General features: G+C 38.1%; 2 protein-coding genes across 4 annotated transcripts; one reads left to right on the plus strand and one right to left on the minus strand.

Moving 5' to 3' along the window:
- Positions 1–46: 46 nt before the first annotated feature.
- LOC130711155 (protein LSD1-like) lies at positions 47–11,459 on the plus strand. Of its 2 annotated transcripts, none has more exons than XM_057560653.1 (7): positions 47–206; positions 513–626; positions 1,233–1,343; positions 3,447–3,559; positions 10,759–10,839; positions 10,957–11,028; positions 11,139–11,459. In XM_057560653.1, the coding sequence occupies exons 2-7, from the start codon at positions 515–517 to the stop codon at positions 11,178–11,180; spliced, it is 531 nt and encodes a 176-aa protein (XP_057416636.1). In that variant the 5' UTR covers positions 47–206; positions 513–514; the 3' UTR covers positions 11,181–11,459. The 2 variants fall into 2 exon arrangements, with proteins under 2 accessions (XP_057416636.1, XP_057416637.1); XM_057560654.1 differs by having other exon boundaries at positions 3,450–3,559.
- Positions 11,460–11,909: 450 nt separating this feature from the next.
- On the minus strand, positions 11,910–16,521 carry LOC130711153 (cationic amino acid transporter 1). 2 transcript variants are annotated; one of them, XM_057560652.1, is made up of 3 exons: positions 16,412–16,521; positions 15,893–16,293; positions 11,910–13,513 (listed from the first exon to the last, which is right to left on the minus strand). In XM_057560652.1, the coding sequence occupies exons 2-3, from the start codon at positions 16,290–16,292 to the stop codon at positions 12,141–12,143; spliced, it is 1,773 nt and encodes a 590-aa protein (XP_057416635.1). In that variant the 5' UTR covers position 16,293; positions 16,412–16,521; the 3' UTR covers positions 11,910–12,140. The 2 variants fall into 2 exon arrangements, with proteins under 2 accessions (XP_057416635.1, XP_057416634.1); XM_057560651.1 differs by having other exon boundaries at positions 15,893–16,296.
- Between the last annotated feature and the right edge of the window lie 1,904 nt (positions 16,522–18,425).

Below are 18,425 nucleotides of genomic sequence, written 5' to 3' on the forward strand. Positions count from 1 at the left end.
AATTCTCTTCTTCCTTCTTCTCTGAAATCCAATTCCAATCCTCAAACCTCAATCCACCATACAATTTTCATCTCATCTCATCTCGTTACAAACAGAGACAATTCTACCCTTTTCTTACCCTTTTCCCCATTTATCACATCCTTGTATCCTCCGATAAAAAAACAATCTTTTCCTTGTTTCACTTCGGTTGGTTCCAGGAGACACAGGTATTGTCAGATCCTTGCTGTTTTTCTTTTATTTATTTTCTGTTTTGGGTTTGTGTGTTAGCTTCATTTCATGATTTTTGATAATTGAGTGTTGGGGTTGGTCGAATTATTCAAAAGAATATTCTTTTAATGCTTGGTTTTAGTGGTGGGATTTTTTATTTGTTTTTTGATGCTTTGTTGTGCTTGACAAGGATTTGAAGTTTCATATAAATTAAGCTTCTTTTCATTGAGATTAGATTATTGGATCGGTTGCATTTGATACTTAGGTTAGGTGGTTTCATTAGATGATGGCCTTTCACTTTGCAGCTATGCAGAGCCAACTTGTGTGTAATGGTTGTAGGAGCATTCTGCTTTACCCTAGAGGGGCAACCAATGTTTGTTGTGCATTGTGCAACACAATCACCGCTGTGCCTCCACCCGGTAAGCTTGTTGGCTCATTATGTTATTCAATATTTTAAGATTGGAGAAACTTACAACTTTAACATATATGTTGACGCATCTCCCGTTGTCTTTGTTTATTTAGTATATGCAAATTGTTCAGTTTGGAACGAGTTGGGAGTTTAAGCTAGAAATAGATTACGTAGCCAGTGATCCAACTGGATTAAATATTGGATAATGCTTAATCCTATGAACACAAAATGCAAGAATTAGTTGTACACAAGGTTTTAAATTACAGTTGTGGTTGCGTCACTGTTACGCTGTGGCCCTTCTAATTGCGGAAAATTGTGAATAAATCCGACGGTCTCGTTGTGGTTTCGGGAACCTCCAAAACCTTGACATCGCGGTCGAAATCACGGTTGCGGACCTTGATTTCGTACATCCTATGTGGAGTCATTTTCAGTTTCCGCTCTCTATATCATTGTTTTCCTTGTAGGCTTTTATTAATGCCACGTACACATTTGCATGTTTCTTCCATTACGTCTTCGTAAGATATAGAGGCATTGTTTAGCATTTACATGTCATACTCTAGTTTGGTGCTTATATCCGACGACATTTATGACTTACCATAATAATATGCCCCTGCAGGAATGGATATGTCTCAACTTTATTGTGGAGGCTGTAGGACATTGCTAATGTACACACGTGGAGCTGCTAGTGTCAGATGTTCCTGCTGTCACACTGTAAACCTTGCTCCAGGTATTGTTTATGTGCTTGTAGCTATACAGTTGATGCTTAGTGGTCATTCATTTTCATGGACAAGCGTGTTAATTTCCTAGATAATATTATGTAATTGGGAATTTGAGATGTTTCGTTGGATTGCTTGGTTGATGAATATGGTTAATAATGAATGATGTTCTGAATTTCAAATCCTGTGTAGGGGTCAGCGAGGGTGCATTAAGGTCCTCCTTTCCCGTTTCTTATTCCGATTTATCTTGCTGTGTAAATTTTGAGCTGTATGTATAGCATAAGAGGCTGTGTAAGGGGATTAATGAAAAGATTGGTTATTGGACAAGAGGGCATGGAGGTTTCTCATTCGCAGATCATAGGTGCAGTTTGGCTATTATCAATGTTAATGCGATGCTGTAATATAATTATGGCTGGCAACTAATCCATTTCCAAAAATATAATCATGACTCCACACTCTGGCGAAGGAGAGGTGCGTGAAGGCGCGTGGAGTCTCCGGAACGACGAAACCAGCAGGGATGTGCCGATCTGACCGAGGCAATCCCGATGGTCTGGTCGGAGTTGACTACCGACAAGCAGCGGTGCCAGAAAATAAGCCAGAATGAGGCACGGCTGTGAAGAGGGTACGGAAAAACTGTCGGAATGAGACACAACCAGGGGTAGAAGCGGAAACTGAAATCAGACACGGTTCCTCACACCGGTGGACAGTGGGTCCATTGGGAATCACAAATTAGGATTGTCTGCCGGACGCCGTCAGAAAAGTTATGGGGGCTGAAAAGAGGGACAAGGCAGAGGGAAGAAACGGAAACTGGAATGAGACATGGTTTCTCACACCAGTGGGTCCATCGGGAATGACGACGGATTAAGATTGCCTCTCGTCAGACTCTAATACCATGTTGAATAAGGAGAAACTGAGAGACAGTATTAGACTGAATTCGTGTATCTAAACTACACAATGGGGTCATTATATATAAACCAAACCATAAAGACACAACAAATACATTCTATCCTATTTCTCTATTTACAATGATTACTTTCCTATTTACATGATTAGGTTACCTAATAATCAGAAATAAAAGATATCTAACAGAAATAAATATAGTCATCATCATCAACCGACCCCCTATGCTGTCACCTGATCTTTTTAGCTGAGAGATTTCTAATATCACGGGCGATGATTTTTCTGATGACTCACTCATGACTAAACAGTGGTTATCCCGATGAGGCGAGCTTGCTGGACTCGAGCTGAACATAGCCGCTCGAGGCTTCCCCTTCAACAACTCCAGGTGCACGAACCGCTGACATGGGAGCATCCCAAAAATCAAAAAGGGTGTGAGCTTAAAGATGTGTGCAGATTGATTATGAGGTTGAAACTGTAAAACTAGTTTTCAGTGCATGTTTGGAAATCCTTCTGTAATTTATTCTGAAGGAATAATCAACTATGGGAAGAAGCTTATATGAGTAGCTTAAGGGTGTCAGAATTGATTCCTATGAAAAATAAGATGATCCAAACATGTTGGCACTTGGAACTATGTTGAAGGATCAAGTGAGGAGAGGAAGGGATGGCTGAGATTGTTCAGTGAGGAATCAGACAGCGACCATAGTGCATTAGTGCAGCAGTTTCATGGGAAGGAATTGGTCGAACCCTGAAAAATCACTTTGTATAAAAATAAATTTAATCCTTCAAGTTTTTGGGATATGTTTATCACATGATCACGTTTCTTTTTATTGATTTATTTCTTTATTAATTAAATTATTTAAAAGACATGATTTAAATAATTTTTAGAGAGAAATTTTGAGAATAACTATATTCACAGAAAATAATTTTAAAGAGAAAAACCATGCACAGAAATTTTGGAGAGACAGTTTGTATTGCTGAATGCCTATTCATTTTACTTTTTAGAGCTTTATCACAAAGGCTTTATATGCATAAAATCTTGTTTGCTCACTACTAGGAGTTGGATGCTTATGTGATGTTGCTTTAATTGGTTATTTTTTCTTTACTCCATGTCTTTCAAACAAACAATCCCTTGTTATATTGTAATAACCTATGCTTATTCAATTGATTGTTTTTTGCTGACTTTCTGTACATGGGTTTTGTGTTTTCATTAAAAGCAGCTAATCAAGTTGCCCACGTCCCTTGTGGGAATTGCCGGACAACCCTCATGTATCCATATGGAGCTCCCTCAGTCAAATGTGCTCTTTGTCACTATATTACTAATGTCAATGTAAGTTTATACTGACCCAATTATGTTAATCTGAGGATTGATTTTTTATTCGCATTAATAGCTTCAAAAAATATTAGATAATATTCAATCGACTTTTCTACTCCATGATACATACTCCATTTGTTGTAAATTAAGGTGACTTCCAGCAGTCATGTTATTCTTCACTTCATTGTTGTATTTAAATGATTGGTCTTTTTGACATGTTTTTCTGGCCAGTGGTTTCCCCTCACTCAGAATCCTCTTGAGATCAATTAAGTGCTAGAAATTTAGGATTGGTTGGATGTGAAGAATAAAATATTGTGGGTAGTTGGTCCTGATTTGAAATTTTCAAACATATTAAAATTCAGGAAAACATGGTCTGTGGGCTGTTACTTGAGATTTTGAAACACATTTTTTCTCTCTACTCTCTTAAGCTATCAAGAGACACTAGACACTCTAGTTATACTTGATTTAAGATTCAGTAACATCCATGGTTGAATGAACAACCCTTCCTCTGTGTTCATACTGTTGTGAATAAAGCAGTGCTGCTAAATAATTAAGACTGAAGAAAAGTTAGAAATCAGCTGGGTGTTTAATTGCAGAAGAGGTAGAAGTCCGTCAATTTTTGTTTACTAGTTTGTTTCAAAAAATAATAGGATACATAGTCATGATTATGATTTGGTGTCTAGATATCAAGAAATATTCAAAATTTTAAAGTAAGAAGTGCTCTTTAAGATCTTCCAAATATCATTTCCCTTGGTCTGTTTGAACCTGCAGATAGGAAGTTGTTTCATGAGGTCTTTTGTGCCAACTATATTCTTTTCATTATTAAGGTTGTAGAAACAAGATACTGTCAGTTCCTAACTTTCCCTTCCTCTGGCCCTTTACTTGTACCCACTTTTGGGAGTTTGAAAGGAGAGGACAGGAAACTGCTGGGAAGAGATATAGAAGCTTAACTTTCTTTCCATGATTGGATAATAACTTGAAATTCCCTATTTTTGCTGAACTCAAGTTGAATTTGGAGGCGTACCCCAGTTTCTACTTTATTTTTAATGAAGTCATAAATAAGGGAGAGATACAATACAAACCTTTGCTGCCTTTTTTCTTTCCCCTCTTTTGTATCTCAATCCAGACTTGGGATTTGGGGTTCTGTTACTGAATTTAGTGCTTGATCACTCTTTATAATTTGAGCAAAGAAGTTAAATGTATTGCATCTGCAGTAAACTAGTTTTTTCCATCATGTTAAAATTACACATACCACTGGAGAAATGGTCCAACAAAGAGAAAGGTTAAACAAATTTAGTATGGTGCAGTGTTGTGAACCCACGAACAAGAATTGTAGAGAAGCATGAGAGAAAGAAAAGAATGAATCTATTGTTGGTGATGAGAAATCTGATTAGTGAAAAGGATTCCCCCTTCAACAAAGGGCAACCTTTTTCTACAACTACTGTTCTATTCCACAAAGCTAACAATTCAGAATGAATATTCCTTCTTTCAATATAAATAATTTCAGAGATATTTAAGTCTACTGGTATTAGTCCTACTTTTACCACTGTGTCCTCACTGTCCTGTTTATTCCTCATTAGTCATTACCATGTTCATTCAAGTAATCTCATGCCTGTTATCTGAGATTGGGATCCACTGTTGAAAATCTTCAACTGAATTTCATTGATTGAAAAGGTAAAGATTACAATGAGTGATCTCAGTATTTATAGAGAATACAAGGCTTGCTAAGCAAGCTACCAACTCTAACAGAATCAGTTATGTGACAGCTGTAATGACAGCTCACATGACAGCTGTATTGACAGCTCATTCTAACAGAATGTAACTAACTCAAATATTAACTATACTACTAACAGTAACTAACTTCTTAATCAGAGTAATGTGTACTCTACTCTAATAGGCCCCCTCAAACTCAAGGTGGGGGAGAAAGTGATTTCTCAATCACATTGAGTTTGCCACGAAGAGTTTCAAAACGAAGTGGTGATAGAGCCTTGGTAAACAAATCTGCCAGCTGATCAACAGAAGGAATGTGATGCACAAAAAGAGACTTGTTGAGAACTTTTTCCCTCACAAAGAAGATGTCAAGCTCCATATGTTTAGTGCGAGTGTGAAGAACTGGGTTATGAGTCAAAGCCACTGCACCCATGTTATCACAAAACACCCTAAGAGGAGAAAAAGGAATCTGCAACTCCTGCAAAAGAGACTGAACCCACAACAGTTCAGCAAAGGTATTAGCTAGGCTCCTGTATTCGGCTTCAGTACTCGATCTAGCCACCAGGGTTTGCTTCTTTGAGCTCCAAGAGACAAGGTTGGGACCAAAAAAGACACAAGAGCCTGAGGTGGATCTCCTGTCATCAGGATCTGATCCCCAATCTGCATCACAAAAGGCCACAAGAGGGACTGGAGTGTGCAAACTACAAGGCTTGAGGTGCAGGCCATGAAAGAGAGTACCCTTAAGGTATCTTAGGATCCTTTTAACAGCCTTCCAATGCTCTTCTAGAGGCTGACTTAGAAACTGACAGACTTTGTTAACTGCAAAGCTAATCTCAGGTCTTGTTAAAGTTGCATATTGGAGAGCACCAACTATTGATCTATAGAGAGTTGGGTCAGCAAAGTAATCTGCTCCATATTTGCTGAGTTTTGCTCCACTAACCATGGGAGTAGAGATCCCCTTGGCCTCTCCCATTTCTGCCCTTTCAAGAAGGTCAGTTATATATTTAGTTTGTGTCAAAAGCAAGGACCTGTCCTGAAGATGATGCACTTGAACACCAAGAAAGTAGTCAAGTTGGCCTAATTGCTTCAAGGAAAATTCAGAGTTGAGGTTCTGCACTACTTTCTGAACCAGAGGCAAGGAATTGCCTGTAATGATAATATCATCTACATAGACTAGTATGTAGATGCAGCAAGTTGGAGTGTAGAAAGTGAAGAGAGATGGATCACATCTACTTGGTTTAAAACCATACTTCACAAGGGCTGACTTCAATCTGTCAAACCAAGCTCTTGGGGCCTGTTTAAGGCCATAAAGAGCTTTGTTAAGTCTGCAAACAAGAGATTTGTCTTCATGCTGAAATCCACTTGGTTGCTGCATGTATACCTCCTCTTGAAGAGCTCCATTTAAAAAGGCATTATTCACATCAAGTTGATGAATATGCCACCTCTTAGTAATGGCAAGGGAAAGAATGAGCCTAATAGTTATAGGCTTCACCACAGGGGAAAAGGTTTCTGAATAATCAAACCCCTTGACTTGATGGTAACCTTTGGCCACAAGTCTGGCCTTATACCTATTGATGGTGCCATCTGCATTTTCCTTCACCCTAAAAACCCATTTACAACCAATTGGCTTCCTATCCTTGGGAAGTGGAACCAATGTCCATGTATTGTTAGCAAGCAATGCATCATATTCAGCCTTCATTGCAGCTAACCACTTAGGATCTTTGAGAGCTTGCTTGGTGGTAGCTGGCTCAGCTTGAGTGAGCAGTAAAGTTGGAAATAATCTGGGCATGACTATGCCAGATTTTGCTCTTGTCTGCATAGGGTGAGTATTTCCCACTGGCTGAGGAATAGGAGCAGAAGAGGAAGAACCAGTCGAAGCTACTTCAGCTACTTCAGTGGCAGTAGCTGCTGGTGTAGGTGGAGATTGTTGCTGAACAGAAGCTTCACCCTGAGAAAAATTCCCAGAAGAAGAGGCTGCAACTGAGTCTTGACCTTGAAAAGGCTGCTGTTGCTGAACAGGAACTTGAGGAGCTAAAACAGGAATTTCTGAAGGGATTCCTTGTGCAGATGAATCAGACCCAGCAGAGAAAAACAGGGTAGGATAGGGAAATTTAACTTCATCAAAAATAACATCCCTTGACACAAAAATCCTACCATCACCATCCATGCATTTGTACCCTTGATGAGATGATGAGTAACCAACAAACACACACTCCTTGGATCTGAGTGACAGCTTAGAGTGTGTATAAGGCCTCAAGTGAGGATAACAAGCACAACCAAACACCCTAAGTATCTTGTAATCAGGAAGAGTCTTGAACAACTTGAAATAAGGAGTCTCATTGGCCAAAACAGCAGTAGGAAGACGATTAATAAGAAAAACTGCAGCCAGGAATGCATGATCCCAGTATTGAGAAGGCATTTTAGCAAATGCAAGTAATGAAAGGCCAGTTTCTATGATATGGCGATGCTTCCTTTCAACACTACCATTTTGATGGTGTGTGTAGGGGCATGTCAATCGATGCACTATGCCAAGCTTAGCAAAATGAGATTGTAAAGGTTTAAATTCAGTGCCATTATCTGTTTGGACAGCCTTTATTTTCAGATTAAACCTTAACTCTACCATAGCTTGGAACTTAAGAAAAACAGAGGAAGTTTCAGATTTGTGCCTAAGTGGATAAATCCATGTGAAACGAGAGTAAGCATCAACACAAGTCAAAAAATAAGAGTAACCACAAGAAGACTCAATGGAGGAAGGACCCCATAAGTCAGCAAAAACAAGCTCTAAAGGTGTAGCATAAACAGTAGTAGAAGAGGAAGAGGGTAACTTGTGAGACTTTGCTACACAACAAGCTGAACATTTAGAAAATTTTGCTTTATTAGACAATGATATATTACATTTGGACAAAGCAGAATGTAAAGCCTCATGATGAGGATGACCTAGCCTACAATGCCACAAGTCATAGGCAGTAGGATCTACATTATTAACAGAAGACACAAGAGAAAATGAACTAGCACTAGGTACACTTGAAGATGAGCTAGCACTAGGTACATTGGACAAAGGAACTGAAGCAGAAAAGACAGATGGAGCAGCTACTGGTGAAACAGATGTAGATGAAACAGATGAAGCTGGAGGAAGGGTTGGAACATGCATCCCTTCAAAATTGTATAAACCATCAGGACCAACAGTTCCTTTGAGCAAAACCCTAGAAGTTTCCTGACATTTGACAACACACTAGGATGAGTGAAACTCAAAAAAGACATGATTATCACGAGCAAACTTGCTTACACTAACTAAGTTCTTGGTGATGTTAGGAACTAGAAGCAGATTATTCATAGTGAGTGTAGTGTGTTTATGATAAGGAGATGGAAAAGAGGCATGTCCAACAGAAATAATAGGCAAACCTTGTCCATTTCCCATGTAGATATGATCATTACCATTTAGGGAAACACTGTCAGAAACAACTGAGGCATCATTGGTAACATGATGTGTAGCTCCAGAATCTGGAAACCATGAGCTAAGATTTGCTGCAGCAGGAGTGTTAGTACCAGTAGTAGATGAAGTAGGTCCAGTAAGCATAGCCTGTGGAGCTCTAACTGGAGGATTTCCAGGTCTTGATCCACCAGAAAACTGAGAAGAGTTCCACTGTGATCCTCCAGATGGTTGGAAACCAAACTGCTGAGCAAAATTTCCCATGCCTAAACCTTGAGGAAATTGACCAAACATGTTTGGAAAGCCTCCATACTGTGATGTACCAAACTGAGAAGGTACACCAAATTGTGGAACACCACAAAATGGAGAGAAGCCAAACTGAGGCAACATCTGAGAATGCATAGGCAGTGGCATACCAAAACCAGTTGGCTGCAAGCCAAACATGCCAGTAGAACCAGTAGAACCAGATGATGAACCACGATGGTAGCAAATACTAGCATCATGCCCATACTTCTTGCAAATCTGGCATTGAACACTTCGATTTCCTCCTCGTCCACCGCGAGAGTTGTTACTGCCGTTGCGACCACCGTAACCGCCACGAGAACCGCCATAACTGTCGCGATTATCGTAGGAACGATCATCGTAGGAGTTTTCAGAGGAACCTGAAGCATAGTTAGCCTCAGAGGTCGTCGGCGACGATGTTGATGAAGAAGACGACGACACCGGTGCAGGTTGCGTCGCCGGTGACGCAGCTTGAGAAAGGAGCGCTGACGGAGGATTCGCACTCAACTGACGCGTGCGAGAACGCTCAAGACGCGCTTCATGCGCGATAACCATAGCTTCAGCTTGCGAGATCGTGCAAGGGAACTCGCGACTGTAGATGATAGTCATGAGATGACTATACTCGTCGGGAAGACCATCAAAAATCGCTTCAAGGTGCTCGCGAAACGATACAGGATCTCCGATCGAGAGCAGAGCATTGACGATGGCCTTGATTCGCTTGAGGAACTCAGAAGCAGTCTTCGATCCCTTGGTTATGGATCTCAATTCCGATCGCAGCTGCGTCGATTGTGCAAGCGATTGTGCTTGAAAGAAATCAAGCACAGCTTCCCAGATCTGCCAGGACTGAGTGCAGTTGACAACGGTTGGAAGCACTGATGAAGACAGAGACGAGAGAAGCCAGGTGAACAAAGCAGAATCCTGTTGATCCCATACCTGATATGCAGGATTCTCTACTGCATTCACGCGATCCTCCTCACTGAGAAATCGAGGAGGAATATCAGGATGAACAAGAAAATTCTGCAATCGATGAGTTCTAACGATGCCTTCAACGTGCTGCTTCCATGAGAGAAAATTGGAATCATCAAGCTTCAGAACGAGCTTGTGAACCAGAGAAGAAGAAGCCAATTGTGGTTGAAGAACTGCAACTGGAACAGGAACTGCAGTTTCTGGTGCATGACCTTCATCAGCCATGGTGATGAAGAAGAAAGAGGAAAAAAAAACGAAAATCTAGAGAGAGAGATCTTCAAGGATCGTACTCAGCTCTTGATACCATGTTGAAAATCTTCAACTGAATTTCATTGATTGAAAAGGTAAAGATTACAATGAGTGATCTCAGTATTTATAGAGAATACAAGGCTTGCTAAGCAAGCTACCAACTCTAACAGAATCAGTTATGTGACAGCTGTAATGACAGCTCACATGACAGCTGTATTGACAGCTCATTCTAACAGAATGTAACTAACTCAAATATTAACTATACTACTAACAGTAACTAACTTCTTAATCAGAGTAATGTGTACTCTACTCTAATATCCACCCTAAAAGATTAAAGATTGGAGCCTGTAGGTATTAAAACTCCACTCATATGGCCCGATGTTAACTTACTGGAATCCCAGTCAGAATTGGACTAATCAGTAAAGGATGATGATATACTAAATATATAAATTATCAGTTTGTCATTCTCCTTTTGCCTTTTAAACTTCTGTTTGTTGTAAATATGATGGGTATTAATTTTGCATGTTAGTTTTTTTTCCCGGGTTAATTTTTATTAATTGTTTCCTGTCTTTTGTAGATGTCCAATGGAAGGCTTCAAGTTCCTATGCATAGACCTAATGGGACGACCAACTCTGGAGCATTACCTTCTACTTCAACGGTATGCACTCATTTAATTTTTAATTTTTTGTGATTATTCATAGTAAGGATGTAGTGGGTGTTTTTTTCCCTGATATCTAATGAATATGCATATGATTTCTATATTCACTACCTGCAGTCAATGCCCCAATCTCAGACCCAAACAGTGGTGGTAGAAAATCCAATGTCTGTTGATTCAAGTGGGAAATTGGTAATTATTATTGCTTGTCATTTATGTTTCTACTAGATTTGATTATCTTGTTGCTTTTGATTTTGGATTATAGCAAAATATTTACCTAGACAGAATTTGGCATGTCACAGGTTAGCAATGTTGTTGTTGGCGTCACAACAGATAAGAAATGATGCAGCCATATATAAAAGGAACAACAGTATTTGACGAATTATCAGTTATCAAAAGTTCTTGTCACACCAAGATATTGTTTTGTGTATATGTATATGATATTGCTGCCTGTAAACGGTTATATTGAAGTGAATCATTTTCCAATATAAGGGTTAGACGGATAGGAGGACAAGTTATGAAAAGGGCATATGGAACATGTTTGTGTGATTGGTTCATTCTTGTTGTATTTTGACTTACAAGTCCTGGACTGAGGAAATGTAATTTCTTTCATGACTTGTTAAGCTTGTGAGTTTAATGGTGGTCTGGTAGAATTATGTGTAAAAAAACTCGATAAGAAAAATGCTAGCAAGACTCACTTTTACTCTCTTCCTAACACTCATTAATTGATTGAAATTCATATTAGGTCCATATGAACTTCAACCAATTAATGAGAGAGGATTGGAAAATGAGTGTTGTTAGCACTCATTCAATAATGATATCGTGCAGTTGAGTGATAAAAACAACTTTTTTGAATTGATTATTCATTTATTCCATGACCATGAACAGGCATAGCATGGCAGAGTGACTTGATCTTGAGAGTTTTTTTTTTCTCTTCGACGGATATTCTCGTCCAACTTGCCTATCACTAGATTGTTAAGAAATGGATTACTAGATTAACATCAACTTCTTATATTTGTATTTAACTTCTCAAATTTTCTTTGTTTATACAAAAGTGGTGCATATAGGTGAGGTAAGAAGAAAATGTGATAATTTTGATAATATTGAACTTCCAAATCAACATACCATTCAAATCTTAAAGATTGAGGCAGTGCCATTGAGCTAAAGCACACGGTTCCACATGTACAAGTAATTCAGAATAACAAATTCATACACACATCCACAACCTAGAACAAAGAAATCATTTATCCAAACCTATTAGCAAGTACTAGCATATGATCATAATTCATAAACCTTATTGCATGTCAATTGGAAACAGCTTCATAAACTTTCCCATCTTCCACCTTATTGAACTGCTTCTCAACCTCCTTGGTGTTCTCAAACTCTTTTGCTGTATCATAAGAAGCATGTAACCCCAACAACACATAGTACACCAACAGAAACCCTGTCCAAACCGTAAACCTAATGAACGAGTCTTTATCAATAGACCCCAGCAGGAAAATGTTAATAGCAATAGACAAAGAAGGTATCCACGGAACCAAAGGCACTCCCCAAAGCTTGGGCTTCTTCGCCTGCGGAACCCCAAGCCAAAGCCCACCGGTCCCAACCAACCATACCGGCCCAGCAATCACATACCCAACCCAGCCTTCACTCGCGGCCCAATACCCAGCAATCCCAATTGAAGACCCAAGAATCAGCACAAGGCACACAATAAGCTTAACCTGGTTCTCCTTTGTGGTCTCTCCGCTTGAATAGTAGCGGCGAACCAAAAGGGCAACCGCCACAAGCATGAAGATGAAAAGAGTGGAAATTGATAAGAGATTAGAGAGAATGCTGAGATCGGTAAAGAAAGCAATCACTGCGGTTGCCCCGAGCATTGAGATGGTAGCATTCATTGGTGTCCCGGTCCGCTCATCAACTTGAGCGAACCAAGGAGGCATCATGTGGGTGCGCGCAATGTGGGTCAGGTAACGAGCCTGACCCACAGCGCTCACCAACAAAACAGTTGTCATCCCCTTGAGCGCGCCCAAGGCAACAATGTACTTCGCCCAATCCCATCCGACCGAACTAAATGCAACAGAAAACGGGGCGTTCTTGTCGATCTCCTTGTAGTTCTGCATGAGGCAGAGCGTTGCTGAGAGCAAGCAATACGCCGTCGTTGTGATCACCATTGACCCCACAAGTCCTATCGGAATGTCTCTGGCGGGGTTCTTTGTTTCCTCGGCCATAGTTGACACTGCGTCGAAACCGACGTAGGCGAAGAAGAGGACGGAGGAGGCTTTGAATATGCCTCGGACGCCATTAGGGGTGAATTCGGAGTAGTTTTCGGTCTTGGCGTTGATGAGGCCGGCGATGATGATGAAGATAATGACCACCATGTGGAAGACGGAGGCGACATAGTTGAAGATGGAGGAGCCTTTGGTGCTGTACACGGCGAGGACGGTGATGGCAATGAGGACACCGATGGCCACTGGGTCGAGGTGGCCGTAGTCATCGCCCATGCTGTCCACTATTATCCGGAAGTCGTCGGGTTTTTTGTCGCAGAGGGTGGCAAAATAGGAGGTCCATGACCGAGCCACGGCGGCGCCGCCTATTACGTACTCCAGGAGAATGTTTCCGGCGGCTATGTAGGCCACGAAGTCTCCTAGCTCTACTCTTAAGTACGCAAATGACCCACCTGAAAAGAAAAAGTGAAAATTCAATAATAAGTATACATAAACCACTAATAATACAAAACATCAATTAAATATTTACTTTTTCTTTCTACTATCATTCTTTTATCTATCATATCATATATCAATCACATCTTTATATATTATATGGCTTATCAAAAAAAAATATATCGATCACATCATTTATTATTACTCTATTTTTTTGTTTCTCTCAAGAGGTATATAGTCACTTGGTGGTAAATCAAACATTTTCCTAACTCAACGTGACTCTAAATCGACACTAACATTACAAAACATTAGTTCTCCAATTTACATAAATATTAATATGTTAAAATATTCTATAAAATCACATTTACATTACAACGACATCAATATAAAGGTAGACGGAATAGAATTGGAACGTGGATATATTATTATCGGGACACATAGTCATAGTGTTGTGTAATTGTGTATGCATCTTTCTCAGGGTTACAATAATGCACCCCCCATGCCACATCCATTTTGACTAGTTAATGCATGCATTGCAGGAAATATTAATAATTATGAGAAATTGAAGTTGAAGTTTCAACCAAGAATGCACGCTACAACTAGCTAGTAGTGATTTATTAAAATTAGCAAGGCCGGCAAGTGTGTAATGTGTTATATATGATGATATATAATTAGCAAGAGCGGCGAAAGACGTGGTCACATGGATTGCGTGAGGCGAACTCGTCACTATCTATCTATAGGAGTTGCTTAATTTATTTTATTTATTTAGGCCAAACTCTTTGACTCCATACAATATATATACTAGTAATTAGTTGTTGTTTGTCTCTTTACATTTAATCACACTCACCATTATTGTGTTCAAATATTCGAAACTTTGTTCGGTGAATGGTTTATTCGTTTATTAGTTGCTTTCTATTAACAGAGCGATTTCAAATTGATTGATTCTAGAAAGAAAAAAATAATAACAGAAACATTTTATAACCAAAAAAAATCATAAAAAAACAGTGGCAGAACAGAAAAATAAACAAATTTATTAACGACGATTGCATGATTAATGAAATATTTATTATTTTAACATTTCATCTCATTAATATTACCATTTAAAAAACACTCAAGTATAAACCTATTCAATTTTACATGTTTAGTTTCTATTTTCAATTTGTATGTTTTACTATTCTATTCTAAAGTTTATTTTCAGCACATATTGTCAAATAAGCACATCATTCTTAATTATTTTAGACTTGATTGGGGTTGACGTTTTGCGTTTGCTTTCCTTTGCTAGTCGGTCACCGATTATGGTCTTTCTCATTTATTTCGTTGAAGACAGATTTATAATCTTTATCTTTAATATCCCTTGAATTTGAAATTTGAAATTTTTTTACAATTTTTTAAACTGATGCATCCAGATTGTTTGAATTTTCTACCACGTTTTATCTTTTTGTGTGCTGAAGTTTTTCAGCTCTGAGTCTGACATTATACTCCAATTGGTATACATGCTGTTTTCTTAGTATCAATTGCGTGTGTGGGTCTTGTGCGTTGAGAATATTAGATGACTAAAAGAGGAAGAAAATTCTTCGCCCTGAACTCATGCATCAAAGAATATCCCTCTCATAAAGATAGACACTACATTACAGCTTAACTACTTCATTTCCAGCAAGTTAAGGTTGTCACTTAAAGTCAACAACCCGTACGTGAGGAGAAGTCAACATACTAAAAAGAGTGCAAAGTCATTAACTCTATTGTAAAAACTCTAATGAGAGATCCTCTAATATTTTTTCCCAAAATTAATTCAACAATATTAATTGAGTTTAAATAATATTAATTAAGAGCATCGATTTAATACTTTTTTTTTTCTTAAGTGGTCGCATTATGTATATTTGTTTAGCGGACAACCAAACACACTTTAGACTCACCCTCAGAGTTGCTCACACTTTAACCTATGTTTTGACTTCCAATTGAGATCAATCCAATGCCAACCTTCCATTAGAGCTTCTTTCACATTGGATTCAACGTGCTTTCTCAATTAGTTTTTGTTGACGGGTTTTTCATAAATTAAGACGTTTTAGTCTAAATATATTATTTGATTGAAATTAAGTATGTACTATCTGAATCACATAGTTGAGTCAAAAATACATGAAGAAAAGGAGGTGTTATTCAAACAATCACAAGAACAAGGAGAAAGTGAGGGAGCCTATTTAGATTTTGTTTGTGAATTTTAGGGAAAGAATTATTAACAAAAAGTAAAAGGTGCAAAACTAACATGAAAAACCTAAGATGCTTGTCAAAAGGACGCAGATTCATTCAGAATCTTGAATATCCAGATTCTTGAATATCCGAATTTTCACATTTTTACCATTGAAGAAAAATATCCAAATATAGAGAGTGAGAAACCGAACCTGCAACAGGAATTTCCACAGCGAACTCGGTGTAGCAAAACACCGAGAACAAAGCGGAGACACCGGAGACAACAAACGATAACACGACGGCGGGGCCAGCATGGTCTCGGGCCTCAAGTCCAGTGAGGACAAAGATGCCCGAGCCGATGACGGCGCCGATCCCGAACCAAATAAGGTCCCACCAATTGAGAGTCTTCTTCATTTCAACGTTGCTCCTAGACTTGATCTCAACCAGCTCCGTTTGATCACTGGATCGGTTCATGGCACGATCCTTCAGCCTCGCCGGCGTCGACGTGATCGCGCTTTTGTAGTTTCCCCAGCTCTTGAATGACTCCTCCGGGAAGAAGTCGTTTCGCCGGAACGTGCATCCTCGCCGCTTTTCCAGGCCGCCGTCAACCATCCTGCTATGATCAATAACAACAAAAAAAACCGTGTCAGTTTGAGATTGAGAGTGTTTGTTTGTAACTGAAAATGATAAAACGACGCTGCGTTTTTTAGGATTTTGATGATTTTCTTTACCTGTTGTTTTGTTGGGTGTTGTTCTAATGTGAAAGAGAGATGGTTAGGGGGTGTTATTCATAGGACATGGTGTGCATCCTGAGAGATTCTTTGATTGGGCACTTCTTTATATAGAGAGTGAAGTGAACGTCCTTACTCCTTACACTTTAGGAAATTAAATAATCAATTCACACCTAAGGTCAATCATTCATTCACTTGAGAGAGAAAAAAATAAATAAAAAAGGAGTGAGACGATTTGTTATTTTTAAAATGCATATTTCAGTTTTAACTTATATGAATATGGTTTTAGTTTTTTAATGATCTTCAGTTTTATCAACTTTTTTTTTTAAATTAACTGATCAATTGATTAAGTAGAACGAGGCAAAGATGTCAATACATCAGCAATCACAAACGGAGAAGTTTTCCTTGTGTTTTGCAACTGCTACTCTCGTGAACCACCATGATAATTTATTCTGTTAGTTCAGAATTAGCAGAGGGGTTGCCAAAGTGTACATACTGTTATCCTCTATTTTATGGCAGCTTTCTATTTTGCTTTTGCTTGTTGTCTTAAGAGCTGTTTGTAATTAGTATACTGCAAATTAGCAATCTACTAATTGAATCATTGTAATTGGTTGAAGTACTCATTGGAGTACCATTTTTTCTTACCTAAAAAAAGCAATCACAAACGGAACAACCTCAGACAGGCACCTCCTCAATCCAGACGGACCTCGAAAAGGAAGATACATGCCTTGTTTACATCTTTTTCATGGTTGAAGGAGTTCCACAATTTGTTAAACTCTTTACTATTGTTTTCAAAAGAATTTTTAATATATATGTAATAATACTAAGAAATAATTTCATACATTAAATACTTTTTAAGAAGTTTTTTATTCTTTTGTAAAAATTATTTTAGGAAGTAGTTTTTAAATTCAAAAAAACTCAAAAAGGAATAAAAAGCTCCGCTAAGAAAAATATAGGAAGAAAATATGAATGTAAATGAGATAAGGGCAAGTGAGGTGAATCTATAAAATTTATATAATTAATAACCTGGCGTCCAAATAGTTGACCAAAATGATTTTTTTTTAAACACCAAAATGATTAAATTAGATCATTATCTTTTTTTTTGGAACAAAATTAGATCATTATCACAAATCACAATTGAGAGAAAACCATTTATGGAATGAGTAAATTATATTAATCATAAGATTTTTTTATTTGCTATATCATCCTCGCATACTTTTCGTGGGATTAAATGCTCTTTGTTTTTGTCGTTACTAAAAGAGCAACAACCAAGCCAATTACGCACAAATCATGCGGGCCATGTTTTTGGTCAAACGCTCTTTGTATTTGAGTAATAAAATTGTAAGTTTTGATTAAGTAAATATATTTGATTAACTATGTTCAAAAAATAAATTGAGTAACTATATTTTATCATATTTCCCTTTGTTTTTTTATTTGAATTTATTTATAATATGATAAATTGATAATTAATATAATAAATTCTGATTAAAGTATATGTGAATTATTGAACATATATTTTTGAGAAATTTTTTTTTTGATTTTATATTTTTGAGAAATTAAAAGAATACAATGTCATATATAGTACATCGTGTGGCCTTTTGTTTCAAGCCGCGTAGCATTGTTGATTAAATAATATTTTTGGACATGAAACGAAAAGGTCTTGTTTTACTCATTCTACCATACATATCACATATAGATATACATGTCAGTGTGAAGTGTGAACCCCTTATAGTTGTTATGAATTCGGAAATGGCAAATGCTACGAGACAAACATATGCGATCATTCGTTCACTTTAATTTTCATAAAATAATAGTGAAGATACGATTTACAAAAACAATTAACCAGCTAGCACACCATGTACCTTTCCAATTTCCAAATCATGAATAAAAAAAATAGAGTTTTGTTGCATTCGTATGGCGTTTCGTTTGAGCTACTGTTGACTAATAGGGGAATAGAATAAAACAACAATTTGGAAAAGAGAGGTACGTGGTTGCCTGCGTTCACATGACATTT

The sequence above is a fragment of the Lotus japonicus genome, chromosome 4 (assembly GCF_012489685.1).
Source record: "Lotus japonicus ecotype B-129 chromosome 4, LjGifu_v1.2".
Classification (NCBI taxonomy): Eukaryota; Viridiplantae; Streptophyta; class Magnoliopsida; order Fabales; family Fabaceae; genus Lotus; species Lotus japonicus.

What these genes read in the sequence shown, in the direction of transcription:
- LOC130711155 (XM_057560653.1), top strand. Translation starts at nt 515, where the DNA reads ATGCAGAGCCAACTTGTGTGTAATGGTTGTAGGAGCATTCTGCTTTAC. An exon ending in CACTGTAAACCTTGCTCCAG is followed by an intron (nt 1,344 to 3,446) that starts GTATTGTTTATG and finishes TTTCATTAAAAG; the next exon opens with CAGCTAATCAAGTTGCCCAC. An exon ending in ACTATATTACTAATGTCAAT is followed by an intron (nt 3,560 to 10,758) that starts GTAAGTTTATAC and finishes TGTCTTTTGTAG; the next exon opens with ATGTCCAATGGAAGGCTTCA.
- LOC130711153 (XM_057560652.1), bottom strand. Translation starts at nt 16,292, where the DNA reads ATGGTTGACGGCGGCCTGGAAAAGCGGCGAGGATGCACGTTCCGGCGA. An exon ending in TGTGGAAATTCCTGTTGCAG is followed by an intron (nt 13,514 to 15,892) that starts GTTCGGTTTCTC and finishes TTTTCTTTTCAG; the next exon opens with GTGGGTCATTTGCGTACTTA.